The 12,156-nt window shown below is 52.8% G+C and overlaps 1 protein-coding gene across 2 annotated transcripts; it reads right to left on the bottom strand.

The window, feature by feature from the left end:
* Positions 1–1,285: 1,285 nt before the first annotated feature.
* KIAA0040 (KIAA0040 ortholog) lies at positions 1,286–10,377 on the bottom strand. Of its 2 annotated transcripts, XR_005956096.1 has the most exons (3): positions 10,315–10,377; positions 4,010–4,684; positions 1,286–2,734 (listed from the first exon to the last, which is right to left on the bottom strand). XR_005956096.1 is itself a non-coding variant. In XM_041479112.1 (2 exons), the coding sequence occupies exon 2, from the start codon at positions 4,570–4,572 to the stop codon at positions 4,237–4,239; it is 336 nt and encodes a 111-aa protein (XP_041335046.1). In that variant the 5' UTR covers positions 4,573–4,684; positions 10,315–10,377; the 3' UTR covers positions 1,286–4,236. The 2 variants fall into 2 exon arrangements, 1 of the variants encoding a protein (XP_041335046.1); XM_041479112.1 differs by having other exon boundaries at positions 1,286–4,684.
* Between the last annotated feature and the right edge of the window lie 1,779 nt (positions 10,378–12,156).

Genomic DNA, 12,156 nt, shown 5'->3' on the forward strand with positions numbered 1-12,156 from the left:
TTTGAGGCTCAGGATGGTTGGGGTAGTGCCATAAAAAGGTCACATCCCTTTACTACACTTGTTTTGCTGTAATATGTGGCCCTGTAACAGTGATGTTGGAGGGCCAATACATTCTCAAAACCTTTGCCTCGCTCTGAGATCACTTAAAAGTTTATATACTGATTTGCAACACATCTGGGACAGAATTTGAATCCCAGAAGGCTTTGGCATCACTGTGTTGATCCTGTAGCTGGGTCCTACCAGCCAGGACCCACCTGTTGTGATATATCTGCTGTTTCTGGGACCCCAGAGAAATGCTGCTGTATTCACCCAGGAAGAGGAGGGAGAGGATGCCTCTTCCCAAAGATACTGTGTGTTTCTGTGTTGTTGTGATTTGGAGAGAAGCCTGAAGTGTCTTCCTGCACTGGACACTTATTTGGAAAGCAGTACAGTCACTGTTGGTCACTGCTCTAGGCTTTGTTGGCTGAATAAATAGTGGAATGGTCAGTGAGGATCCAATTCTTCCACCATAGAGGGCTTTAATGGGCATTTTTGCTTCCCTTCAATCTTTAGACTGCTCCACAATGCTAAACTTCATCTCAGCCACTGCATATATCTAACCTAGGACTCTGGAACTATCCCTTCCCCTTGCAGCCCAGGCTACCCAAGAACACCTTGCCCTAAATCCAGTGTCTAACATCTGGAGAGAAGCAAGAAGCTTCTTTCTTCTCCAGGAAGTGGACCTCTGCCATTTCTAGCTGCTCAGCTCCAGCTGCAGTGCACTCCTCTTTCACCAGCCTCTTCCGGAGCCTCAGCTTTGTGGGCAAGGGGCAGCTTGGAGGCTCATCCGGATGAGAAGCAGGTTTTTATTTTTTGCCCTCACAGAGGCAGAGCTCCATGGTGTAGGATTTGGAAAGGCTCTGCCCAGCAAGCTGCAGACACCATGAAATACTTGTCTGATCAAAACCAACTGGGGTTAACTAGTCCGTGCTGCTGATCCTCTGTAAGAAAAAACAAACCTGCAGCCCACCTCCCACAGCACAAACCTTTTGTTCTTCCCACTACTTCTTGCCCTTGGGTAGAGCAGCTTGGCTGTGCTCATTAACAAAGCAAGGCCATTAACTTGATTAAGTTAAGCTGTTTCTTTAAAAAAAATCTCTAAGCTGCACAGCTGGCTGCAGGCAGACACTGCACAGCCTCTGCTGCTGAGCTCTCCCTGTGTCTTATCTACAGCCAGGACACAGGTACAAGAAAGATTTCCCCAGGAAAATAAACACATGACCAAGAGATCGAAATACAGTGTTTGTTTGCAGTTTAAGAGTCATTTATTTTTGGTTTTAAAAAAATTGCACAAGATTTGTTTTGTTGTTGTTCCCTGTTGCATGGACTTGTTCAGGAAAATTGAAGGTTGATACTGAAATGCAGTTGTGGGAGGCAGGGCTGGGGTGTCTGGAGAGCAGGAGTTTCTGTACTGTGCATCTCTGCCCCCTTGGTTAATATGGGTGCTGCAGGGTTGCTGCTGCCCAGCTGGTGGATAACAGGTTCTAGTGCACCTCAGGCTTTTGCTGCTCTTTTGCTTTTTCCTCCAGAAGCAGCCAATTCAGTGCATGGTTTGGCTCAAACAGGAGACACCAAGGAAGCCAACCCCGTGCTTTAGGGAGTGTGGAGGCTCAGATCATCCACTGGTTGGATGGATGAGGGCAGGGTTGTATCCTGGTCCCTCCCTGCCCAGCCCAGGGGTGGTCTGAATGATGATTTTGGGGAGCCCTTGAAATTCAGACCTAGCTCTGAACTCCCCAAAGCCTGGATCTGGAGATGTGTGTGATCCAAAGCTCACATTTTCCTGGCAGTTCTCTGGTTCTTGTAGGAATTGGTTGCCCCCATTTGAAGAGTTACTTGCTATGCTTTCTGGAGAAAAGCCTTCCTGCAGGAAGCCCAGCAAAGGCTGGCACCTCCACACCAGGTAGGCTGTACTCTGACGGTGCTCGCTGCCTCCGTGCCCCTGCTTGTTTGGCTGAGCCTCTGGCCTCCCATCGTGTTTCCCTTTACTCTGATTTTTTTTGATTCCTTCAGGCAGCACCACCCTGCCTCAGGGCTGCTGCTGCCTCTGGATCACAGCACCTGCATGGGTTCCTTTGGCCACCTGGAGAGTGCGGAGGCAGGAGGGCTGAGAAAAGCACTTGGATGGGGGAAAGGAGGGAAGGAAGAAGGAATAATACAAGTGCAATGCTAGTTCTCCAGGATCTTGGCTAGACTGGGAGCTTGGGACAGAGATCAGAGCTATTTCTGCATTTCCTAGCATGACATGTGGCAAATCCTAATTTTTATACCATAATATGTTGCTTCCTGTTTTGGAGCAGAAGGGAGTCACTGATTTCAATGGTGACAAAGCAAACTGGAAAATAAGGCACATATGGGGTCAATTTAAAGGGCTGTGTGAGGAGGAGCCCAGCCTCATGGCTGTTCCCAGCACAAAACCCTGTGACATGCAGCCAAACCCTGTGACATGATGTGACCATCACAGCCCTGCCTGCATTGGACAAAACAGGCTGTGCTGGGACTGGGTGGCACAAGCAGCTGCTTCCAGCTGGTGGCTTTGTCCTCCAAGTGAGGGGAAGGTGGCATCACCCTTGCCCGGGCTGGAAGCAGCTGTACCCAGCAGCTCTGTCCAGGCTTGCCCACGTGGGTTTGGCTGCTTGTTCCCCAGATGCCTGGCTCTGGCTGGCAGCTCTGGTCTGCTCCAGCAGCTTAAGAACTGGAAGAAAATGGAAGGAAGACATCCAGTGTACAGACGGCAAAACCCAGATGTGATGAGGCTTCTCATCACACACGTGCATCCCTCAGTGGAAAACGAGCTGAGGGAGACAGAGCCTGGTGGGGCAGAGAGTGGGGAGCACAGGAGACTCCCAGCTCAAGGGACATAGGATGGGAACACAAGGCAGGGTGGGGCAGGTGGGAAGCAGAGCAGGGATGAGAGCTGCGTGTGGTCCTGTTAGCTGCTGTGCCCAGCTGAACCATCTTTCCAAGGAACATGAGGATGGAGAGAGGTGCATAGTCTGGCTGTATAATGTATCCCTGTGTAAGGGATGACTGTGCACATGGAGTTTACTTTGCTTCTACAGCACATTCAAAATCCCAGAGCTGGTCAGCCTGACAGCCATACAGAAATGTTCAGTGCAGCACACAGAGCTGGCATCAGCTGGGGCAGCACCTGCTCATGGGTCTGTGTGTGTGTCTGACACATGGCACAAGGGCTGCAGGGAGAGGTGATGGCTGAGTGTGCCAGGAAACCATGTCTGCTGCTTCAATACTGCTTCCATGTCCCTGGCTCACTCCAGAGGGGCCTTTGGTCCTGCTCTTCTTTAGTAGTCATTTAATAAATAACTCTAATGCCCATAGCAAAGCTTTTACACAGCCTCAGGTTGTGTTTCTGCTCTTGCAGCAGCATGGTGAGCTCTTTAATGGCAAGTTTGTATTAAACAGTCTTTCAAGGAAGGTGTTTTCTTAAGTGCTGGTGCAAAAGGGCTGGTCTGGCAGCCTCCTCTCTCCTTCCTGCCTCTAACCTAGGTGGCAAGGCATCCTTCTGCTGTGCTGCCTTAGGATGGTGTCTGAGGTCTCTAAGGTTGTGCTGAGGGCATCTAGCTTCAGGTGCTCACAAGAGACTTTGGTTTGGTGGCCGGGTAGATGGCACATCTTTAAGCTGTGGGGTAACTCAGCTTTGTGTCTATAAAGCGAGTTGGGTTTGGACGGAGCCTCGACAGTGAAGCTGTGCCACCTCCATGGCAGGGCAAGCAAAGGAGGTGTGTCTGTGCCTGCTTCACTCACAGCAGTCTGTGTTGCGCAGGGGGAGCGTGCAGCTGGCTTGGTCTGTGGGTGAAGGCTGTCCTGTGCACCCCTGTCTGTGTGCTGGCAGCTGAGCGCAGAGGGAGAGCCTCGCACGCCCTTCGCTGTGTGCCAGCCCCACGTGTGTGCACTGTGCTCGTGGCAGGAGGGACGTAGGACCCGGTGGCAGTCACCCTTGTGTGCTCACCTGTCCTTTGCAGGGGTCTCTGCCCCGGGGCATGCTGTCACGGTGGGGGAGAAGAGGCTTGCACAACCTGTGCCTTGTTTCCTGTTGGCCCTTCAGCATGCTGTGGTCAGCCTCTGTCAAGTCACCACAAAGTGGCAGAAGCTTTGGTGTCTCCTCGCCCCTCCTGGTGCACAGGTGAAAGGAATGGTGGCACCTCAGAGGAGAGGACCTGAACACCCTCCTGTCTGCTAGATGGGCAAGGAGGGTCTCTTGTCCAGCAAGAGCAGCTTGGGCTGAGCTGAGATCCACAGGTCCTCTTCATCCTGCTTCTTCTTCTTCTTCTTTTTCTTCTTGTTCCTCTCGGCATGCAGCTGCCCATTGCTGCTGGGGCCACCTTTCCCAGTGCTTTCTCCCCTCCTTCTGCAGAAGCAGCAGTGGCAGCAGATGAAAATGAAGGCGAGGAGGACAACGAAGGGCAGACCCAACAGCACGGCCAGGCAGACGGTGTTGAAGACGCCTTCCTCATGCTTGGTACGGATGAGCTCCAAGATGGAATTAAAGAAAGAGCTGATCTTCTGCTGCATGTCAGCTCCTGAGTAGGCTGCCTGTGCTGCTCCCTCTGCCTGAAAGGCACCTTGAGATATGCTCAGCTCCTGCAAGCAGCTAGTGGGCTCCACAAGAGTCCTTGGATGGTGCCTGCAGAGACAAGAAACCATGGATCAGGTACCTGTTCCCTCAACAGTTTTCTCCATGGAGCTGCCAGAACAGCCTAAGCCTCAGCAGGGTAAGAAGTCTCCTGCCTTGGAGGGGCCTGGAGCTGTGGGGGAAGGACTGTGCTACCTGCTATGTCCCTTTGGTTGTCTTCATCTGAGAAACACAGCCTCCTCTCTCCTGGGGTTTGTTCTTGATTGTGGGGATGGGTGAGGGAGGGCTTGGGGCATCCTTACTTGCCTAGGAATTTAGCCAAGCACAAATGCTGCCCCTTTGGATTTACACATCAGCCCTGGCTGAGCAATCACAGCACAGAGCTCTTATTAGCCCTCTTCAGGGCTTGTTTCTTAGCAGATGAAATATTGTCTGCAGGAGAAGCCCTAGGAAGGGACTCTAGGAAGGGACTTGCCTGATGGAGGCCAGTGACCATTGTGGAAACACAGTACTGCCACAGGAGCCAGGACACCACATGTCACAGGTCCCCCCTTATTCCAAATCTGGGATAGGGTATCTTTGGCCAGGCTGTTTCTCAGGGCTCATGGTCTGGGATGGGCAGCACAGAGGCAGGGTCTGTTCCTGCTGCCCTGGCACCCTGGGCACTGCCAGCAGGTTTGGTGTGGGGGCTGTGGCTGAACCACCTGTATTTTGGATGAGGACTGTGGTCAGTGGGACTCACAGGTGATGCTCAGTTGGTAGAGCCCAGTGAGCAGCCCTGCACCCACAGCTCCATGTACCAGGGCTGGCCACAAAGGCAACAGCAGGGGAGGATAAGGGTTGGCTGGCAGGAGGAATTGCTGCTGCTGTGCCTCACCTGGGAATTGCTCCAAGGGTTTGGGTAGGGCTGAGAAGCATTTCTGTGGCTTGACGTAAGGTTTTCCTCTTCCCTCAGGGAGGGAGAGGTGCTGCTGAGTGCCAGGGCTCTCAGGGAAGCCCTCCTGCAGGGGCAGGGAGCTGCTGCCTCTGCTCACATCTTTCTTTCCCTCCTGTGGCCAGGCAAAGCATCTGAGTAGAGCAGGGGCCTTTGTGCTGCAAGTTTGCAGTTCTGGTTCAACACAGGGGTCACTAAATTAGAGCTTGTACAGGTGGCAGGGGCAGTATAAAGCTCCAACACCCTATTTCACCCTCGCTCAGCATTTTACAGCAGTCTTTGCCAGCCTTTGGGATTCAAGCCCTGCAGCCTCTTGAGGGAATGCTTAAATCTCCACATTCAGGAGGGGAAACTGAGGCACAGTAAAAGGAAAACAAAAAAACTTGAGAGGTACAGCCTGAACGCCAAAGATGTCCTAGAGGGGTTGCTCCACCTGTCCCCTGTAACTCCTTATCTTTTCTTCTGGCAGCTCTCACAGACCTCGAGGACCTTGAGGGAGGGACAGGAAAGGGACCCAGGCTGGTTTTGGCTGAATCCTCCGTGTCTGCAGCACTGCCTTTCCTTGCTTTGCATCTCATTTATTCCTTGTTTGGCACCTGCTAAGGGATGTTCTCTTGTATGGAGAGTTTCAGGATTCTCCAGCTAGCACCACTGTGCTTCCTTCTGCCTGTAATGGCACTGTGTTGTGCCATTACACCCCGCTCCTAAAGGAAGACCAAGCCACCAGCCTTGCCCAAAAAGGCAGCCACAGGTCCCACCCAGCCCTAACCACAGCTCTTGTGATGCTGCTTGGGCAGGAACTCCTGGGCAGGCCCCCAAAAAAGCAGCTCCCAAGGGAAAACCTGCCTTCCAAATGCTGTCCTGGGACCTAGAAACTTACAGGGTCTGGTTCCACTGCTGTCCTCTGGCTGCTGGCTTTCAGACCTGACTGTCAGGACCTCCAGAGCTGAATCCCTCAGCATAGATGCCAAGCTCTTGATTTGGGATTCCAAAAGTGCTCAGATTCTGTTAAAAATAAGGGGTTTATCCATGTCCCTCAGAAACAGACTGACCACTGTGGATTTATTGTTTTGATTTGCATGAGCACACAGCTGAGCTGGCCCCAATTAGCTGCTGGTTTCTCTTTTGAACATGAATTTCTCTGGGTGCCTTTCTAAAAAATTATCATTTGAGATTTACCAAATGAAATGCGGTGCTCTGGGAGGTGGTTTTAGCTTTGGCTGGAAGAAGTTTATTATTATTACTGTTATTACTACTACTATTATTATTATTATCATTACTGGATTTTTGTCCAGTCTGCTGCATCAAAACTGGCTGTTCATTACATTCCCTCATTCCACTACTCAACGGAGGACAGAAATATCATCAATATCCCCACCTGAGAAATCACAGGCTACCACTCAGAGACTCAAATCTCACACAACCTCTGCCTACCCCCTGCCTGGAGACAACTGGGAGCATCCCAGATCTGCTTTTGCTCACAGGGGAGATAAGTGAGAGCCACTTCTTAAAGCCTGCTCCCTGTCCTGGCCTTCATCTTCACCTAGGTTTTTTTTGGGGGGCAGCTGTAGTAAAGGTTACACTGCAACATAAATAAACAGAGCAGCTTTTCTTCAGTGTTATCACCCACATGCTGCAGGTTTGCCACTTATCCATAAGTATCCTGACAGCTCATTATCCAGGCAGGAATACAGGATGCTTATGATACACTGGACTCCAAAAAAGAAGTAAAAAATCCAAACAATCCCCTAACAACAACCACCTTAATTTCAGACAAAACAGGATGTACAGTTTTATTCCTGCACTGAACTGCTTTATATTTATTGCCTCTAAACTTCTGGGTAGGGAAGGAGGGCTGGAACTTCCTTTTAAACTTGTAATTAATTGTTTGCAGAGGAAAAAAGAAGGGGGAGGAAAAAAAAAAAAAAAAGCAAAGCCCTTTGATATGTTTCCACTTTAAACTGGAGCTGAATGCACTGCAGTAGCCCTGGCTGATTGTCACTGGGAAGTGTCCAGCTGGGGACATGTGGCCACCCTGGGCAAGCCGAATGTGCATCCCTTGGAAGGGGAAGGTGGAGGTACCTGCCCCTGCCCTGACCAAGCAGCACCCAAATCCCAGGGCCATCTTCCAGCACGGCCATGCAGCTGGTTTTCAAATGCCTTTTCTTTCTGGGGTGTGCATTGCTTTTTGTTTTGTAGATGAAGGGATGCCTGTGTGCTAAATAATGGGATTCTTCAGTTTCATATAAAATAAATGGGGGGGGAGGGGAAAGTAGAAAACTGATGTGTTTGGAAGCAGCAACTCCAAGGGCAGAGGGGTTACCCAAGGCCACCCACTGCCAGCTGAAAACCTGAGTGCACCATGAGGAGCTGCATTTAGGAATATCCATGCTGCTGCTCAATTTGGTGTGACATCTCACCTTAGGGAGGGGGGATGAACATGGAGAGCTGCTTGCATGCTGTGGTCCAGGATGGGCGTGAACTGCTTGCTGCAAGCATGTGGAGCTGCCATTGGGAGGTCAGCTGGTTTTTGGGTCAAGAGATGGGACCAAAAAACAGGGCCAGGGAGGTATTGGGTTGTGTCTCAGAGAGGGCTGTGAAGCATCCTGCTAAATGGGCTCTTTGTTTTTGGTGCTGGCAGAGCCAGGGGAAAGCTGACATGGAAACTGGCCTGGGAACTCCTGTGGCCAGGGATGGATGGCTCCAACTGATGGCAGCTCTGCATGACAGGGCTTCGTGCCACTTGTGTAAGTTTTAATCAATGTTGCACATCCAGCATGAGGCTCTTTAATCCACACTGCCTTCGAAAGAGCTGGTTTGCAAGGGTGGGGAGCATCTGCCACTCCTCTGCAGTTATGGGAGGCCGTGGGTGGAAAATAAGGTCCTTTTGAGGGATGGCTTGCGATGGCACCACAAACTGTTGGCATGCAGGGCTTGCCTGGCTGAGCTGGAGGGGTAAAGGCTGCCAGCCTGTGCATGGGGAAACCAAAACAGAGGGTGTTGCCTTGGCAATACTGGCTTGTCCACATCCTGTGCACTGCAGAGCAACCGCAGCGACTGGGGATGGAGGTAGAGTTTGCAGAAAAGCTGCAGTTTGGTGGAAACTGCTAGGCTGTGTCACCGTGGCAGAGGGGAGAGAGCTGGAGGTCATTTTGCTAGTTAAGTTCTTTAGGTCCAACCCTCAACAGGCTCTTATGTCTTCATGAGGTTCCCTCCAACCTAACAAAGCTCAACCTGCTCCTCTCAGGTGAGATGCCGCCTGACTCAGGCAGGAGTGAGGCTGCTCCAAGGTGCTCCCTGCATCCACAGGGAGAGCAGCGGCAGCTCTGGGGCCAGCTGACCTGTGGGGTGTGCCCCAAGTATTTCTGGATTATTTCAACACTCCCATGCTCTGTGGCCAGCTGCAACTCAGGACTTGTGGAGGTGACATGAAATCAACTGACCTACAGCCACCCCCATTTCCCTCATGCAGATGAGACCACACTTCGTGCAGTCGATGCTAAGGAGTGCAAAGCAGGAATCGCATTATTAAACAACCATTTCCGTCTGTTACTGGCTTTATGTCAGCTTTATACCAACTTTCCATTGCAGTGACAGCTGTGGCTCAGGCAGGGAGAGGCTAATTTTTGTTACAGCCTGCGAGCTCCCTGATCCACCCAGCAGGGACACAGCTATGCTGTCACACAGTGGCACCTATTTTCCCTGCTTGCACCTGCAGACTTAAAGGAAAACTGGATGAAACCTGACACCCAGTGTGAGCAGTTTCCTTAGCAGGGATTGCACGTTGCTGTTTCGGAAATGGTGACTAAGAAGGGTTTTGCTGCCCGTCTCCCAGAACTCGCAGCAGGCTACAGAGACCTTCCTCAAACGTAAAAGACAAACACCAAAAGCCACCACCCAGCAAACACGACCAGCTGAAGCTCCATCTCGTTCCCACCACCATCAAACCTTCCTGCCAGAAGCCACGCGTAAATGCTTTCATTCCCTAAAGGGAGTGATTTGGAAAACTACTGATACGGATGTTGGATAAGAGGGTTAAAGTGAAACTATTTTGCAAGCCGCTGCCTGGAGCCCACTCGGCACCACCGTCTGCACACGCGCGGCTGCCGCCGGCCCCCGCATCACCGAGACTGCGGCCAAAAGATCAGTTCTGAGTTTAGTGAGAGCCACTGTCATCCCCGATGCACTGGGAGCTCCTCAGAGCCATCCTGGGCTCCTCCAAACTACGGCAGGGGCAGTGCTGCCTGTCCGGGCGGGCAGCAGCCCCAGCCGTGGCCCTCCCTGCGCTCCATCACTTGTGGCTTTGGTTACAAAAAGCTCAGGGGGCTGCCAGAGAAACAGTGGCTGCCCCATCCCTGGGAGCGTTCAGGGTCAGGTTGGACAGGGCTTGGAACAACCTGATCTAGTGGACGGTGTCCCTGCCCATGGCAGGGGTTGGAACGAGGTGTCCTGAAAGTCTCTTCCAGTCAACCCGCCCTAGGACCTGTGGTGTTCAAAACCACAGTGGTTTTGGGTGCCCCAAACCCGGGTGCCAGGCAGACTGCCCCAGACACCCGTCCCTGAGAGCTGCTTGCTGCTCATCGCTCTTTCCCCAGTCCCCATTCTCACCCCCTCCCCGCGGGCTGCGCGAAGCAGACGATGTGGCCTTAAAAAACCATAAATAAAAGGCGAGAAAAGCCCTGGATTTGAGTAACACAGCAGCGAGGCTAAAGCCCACTCCCGGGTACTCCCCGGACCCCCGACCTACCTCAGCGCCGCGGCCCCGTCCCGCCCGCTGGTCCCGGCGCGCGGCTCCGGGGAATGGGCCGGGCCCGCCCCGCCGCCTCCGCCCCCGGCCGGCCCCGCCGCCCGCCGGCCCCACCTGGGGCTCCCCCCGCCGGAACCCGCGCTGCGGGGCGCGCACACACCGTGGGGCCGGGCCGCGGGATTTGGGCCGGGAGAGAGGCAGGGACCGGGCACAAACCAGCCGCGAACCTGCTGTGGGGAAAGGGAGGGAGCCAAGTGTGTGGCTCGCCGGGCTTTGGTGCGGCCAAGGATTTCCCAGAAGCGATTTTGGGAGGCAGCAGGGAGGGCTTCAGGGCAGTGATGCCGCTGCCGTGGTGGGGAGGGCAGGGTCGAGCTGCGGCTCGGAGCAGTGCCAGGAGTACCGCCCTGGACCCCCTCAGCACCGGCAGCCTGCTCCCTGCCACCTGCGCCCTGCGTGCTGTCACTGCTGGCCTGCCATCACACCCACCCTCTGTCCCTGGAGAGGGGACACTGCAGCCGGGCAGGAGGTGATGGAGCATCCCCAGGGTTTGCCGAGGTGATGCAGCAGCCAGGAGCGTTGTGGGTGCTGTACTACCATGGATAACGATGGATGTTTCAGCCTGGGAAACATCCCTGTCTGTGCAGGGTTTAGTGTGGCCTTGGCATTGCTGAGTTAAGGGTGGACTTGATGACCTGAGAGGGCTTTTTTGACTTAAATGATTCTGCCATTCAGTATTTTCAAACTGTGATCCAGTTCCATCGGGATTGCCACCCCCACTCTTCACTTGCTACTTTCTCTCTCACTTGTTTCTTTTTTAACACCATGGCAGTGATACCCAGAAATTGCTGAATCCCGGCTGCTTTCCGGTCCAGGGCCCTATGGCCTCCACACAGTGTTGTGGTGCTGACAGCTGGGCAAGCTGCAACTAGAAAAATGTTCTGCTGGAATTTTTCTGGTTGGACTGAATCCTTTTGGATTGCAAAATCCCCACATTTGCCCTCCTCGCCCTCCTTCATGTGCCAGAGCCAGTGGCTTGGCTTTACCGCTTCAGCCTTGGTGCTGCCTTGTGGAGCTGGGCTAGTCAGAGCTATCTGACCCTTCAAGGCTCCTGGAAAACAGCCTCATGTTCCCAGTGCTGTGACTTGGCAGCACCAGGAGCAATGCAGGGCTGGGAATAGGAGAGAAGAGGGATACAGAGGAGAGTGGAGGGATGGAAGTAAGTTGGCTGCCATCCTCTGCTGCCTTCACCCTAGTGCTGGATTTGGAGAGGTGAGAGATACTCAGAAACACACATTGTAGGCTACAGCTTGTGCTAAGTGCCTCCTCATACCCTTGGGGAAGGTGTTTATGTCCTGTGGGAAACACCAAGCAAATTTTCCCTAAAGATTTGCTGCTTAGTACCAGGAACTTTTCCCTTGATTTTATGCTGGAGGATGAAGATTCCTGGGCTTTGCATCATGTGGTTTCCTGTATCCCAGTTTCTCATATCCCAGTTCACCCTGTTCCATCCCATCTCTCCGTGTCCCAGCTCACCCCATCCTATTTCTCCACTGATCCCTGACTCTATCCCACCCCCTGCATCCCAGCTCTCCCCCCTCACTGAGCTGCAGCCATTCCCTTTTTTGCGGTACCAAATCCCCCTATGCAAACACCCTTCCCAGGGCACACAGAAGCCACCTGGCTGCTGACAGTCACCTGAGGGGTACCTGACCACTCTATAGCACCAGACAGCACAATGCCACCTTTGAACTCCCTCTAACAGGATTGAGTAAAAATATTTATTATCAGAGCTCTCTGAGGGTGAGCATATCTGGAAGCATTAGGCTTCAGGGTGCCTGTCCC

The sequence above is a fragment of the Pyrgilauda ruficollis genome, unplaced genomic scaffold, assembly GCF_017590135.1.
Source record: "Pyrgilauda ruficollis isolate IOZ18807 unplaced genomic scaffold, ASM1759013v1 scaffold47, whole genome shotgun sequence".
Classification (NCBI taxonomy): Eukaryota; Metazoa; Chordata; class Aves; order Passeriformes; family Passeridae; genus Pyrgilauda; species Pyrgilauda ruficollis.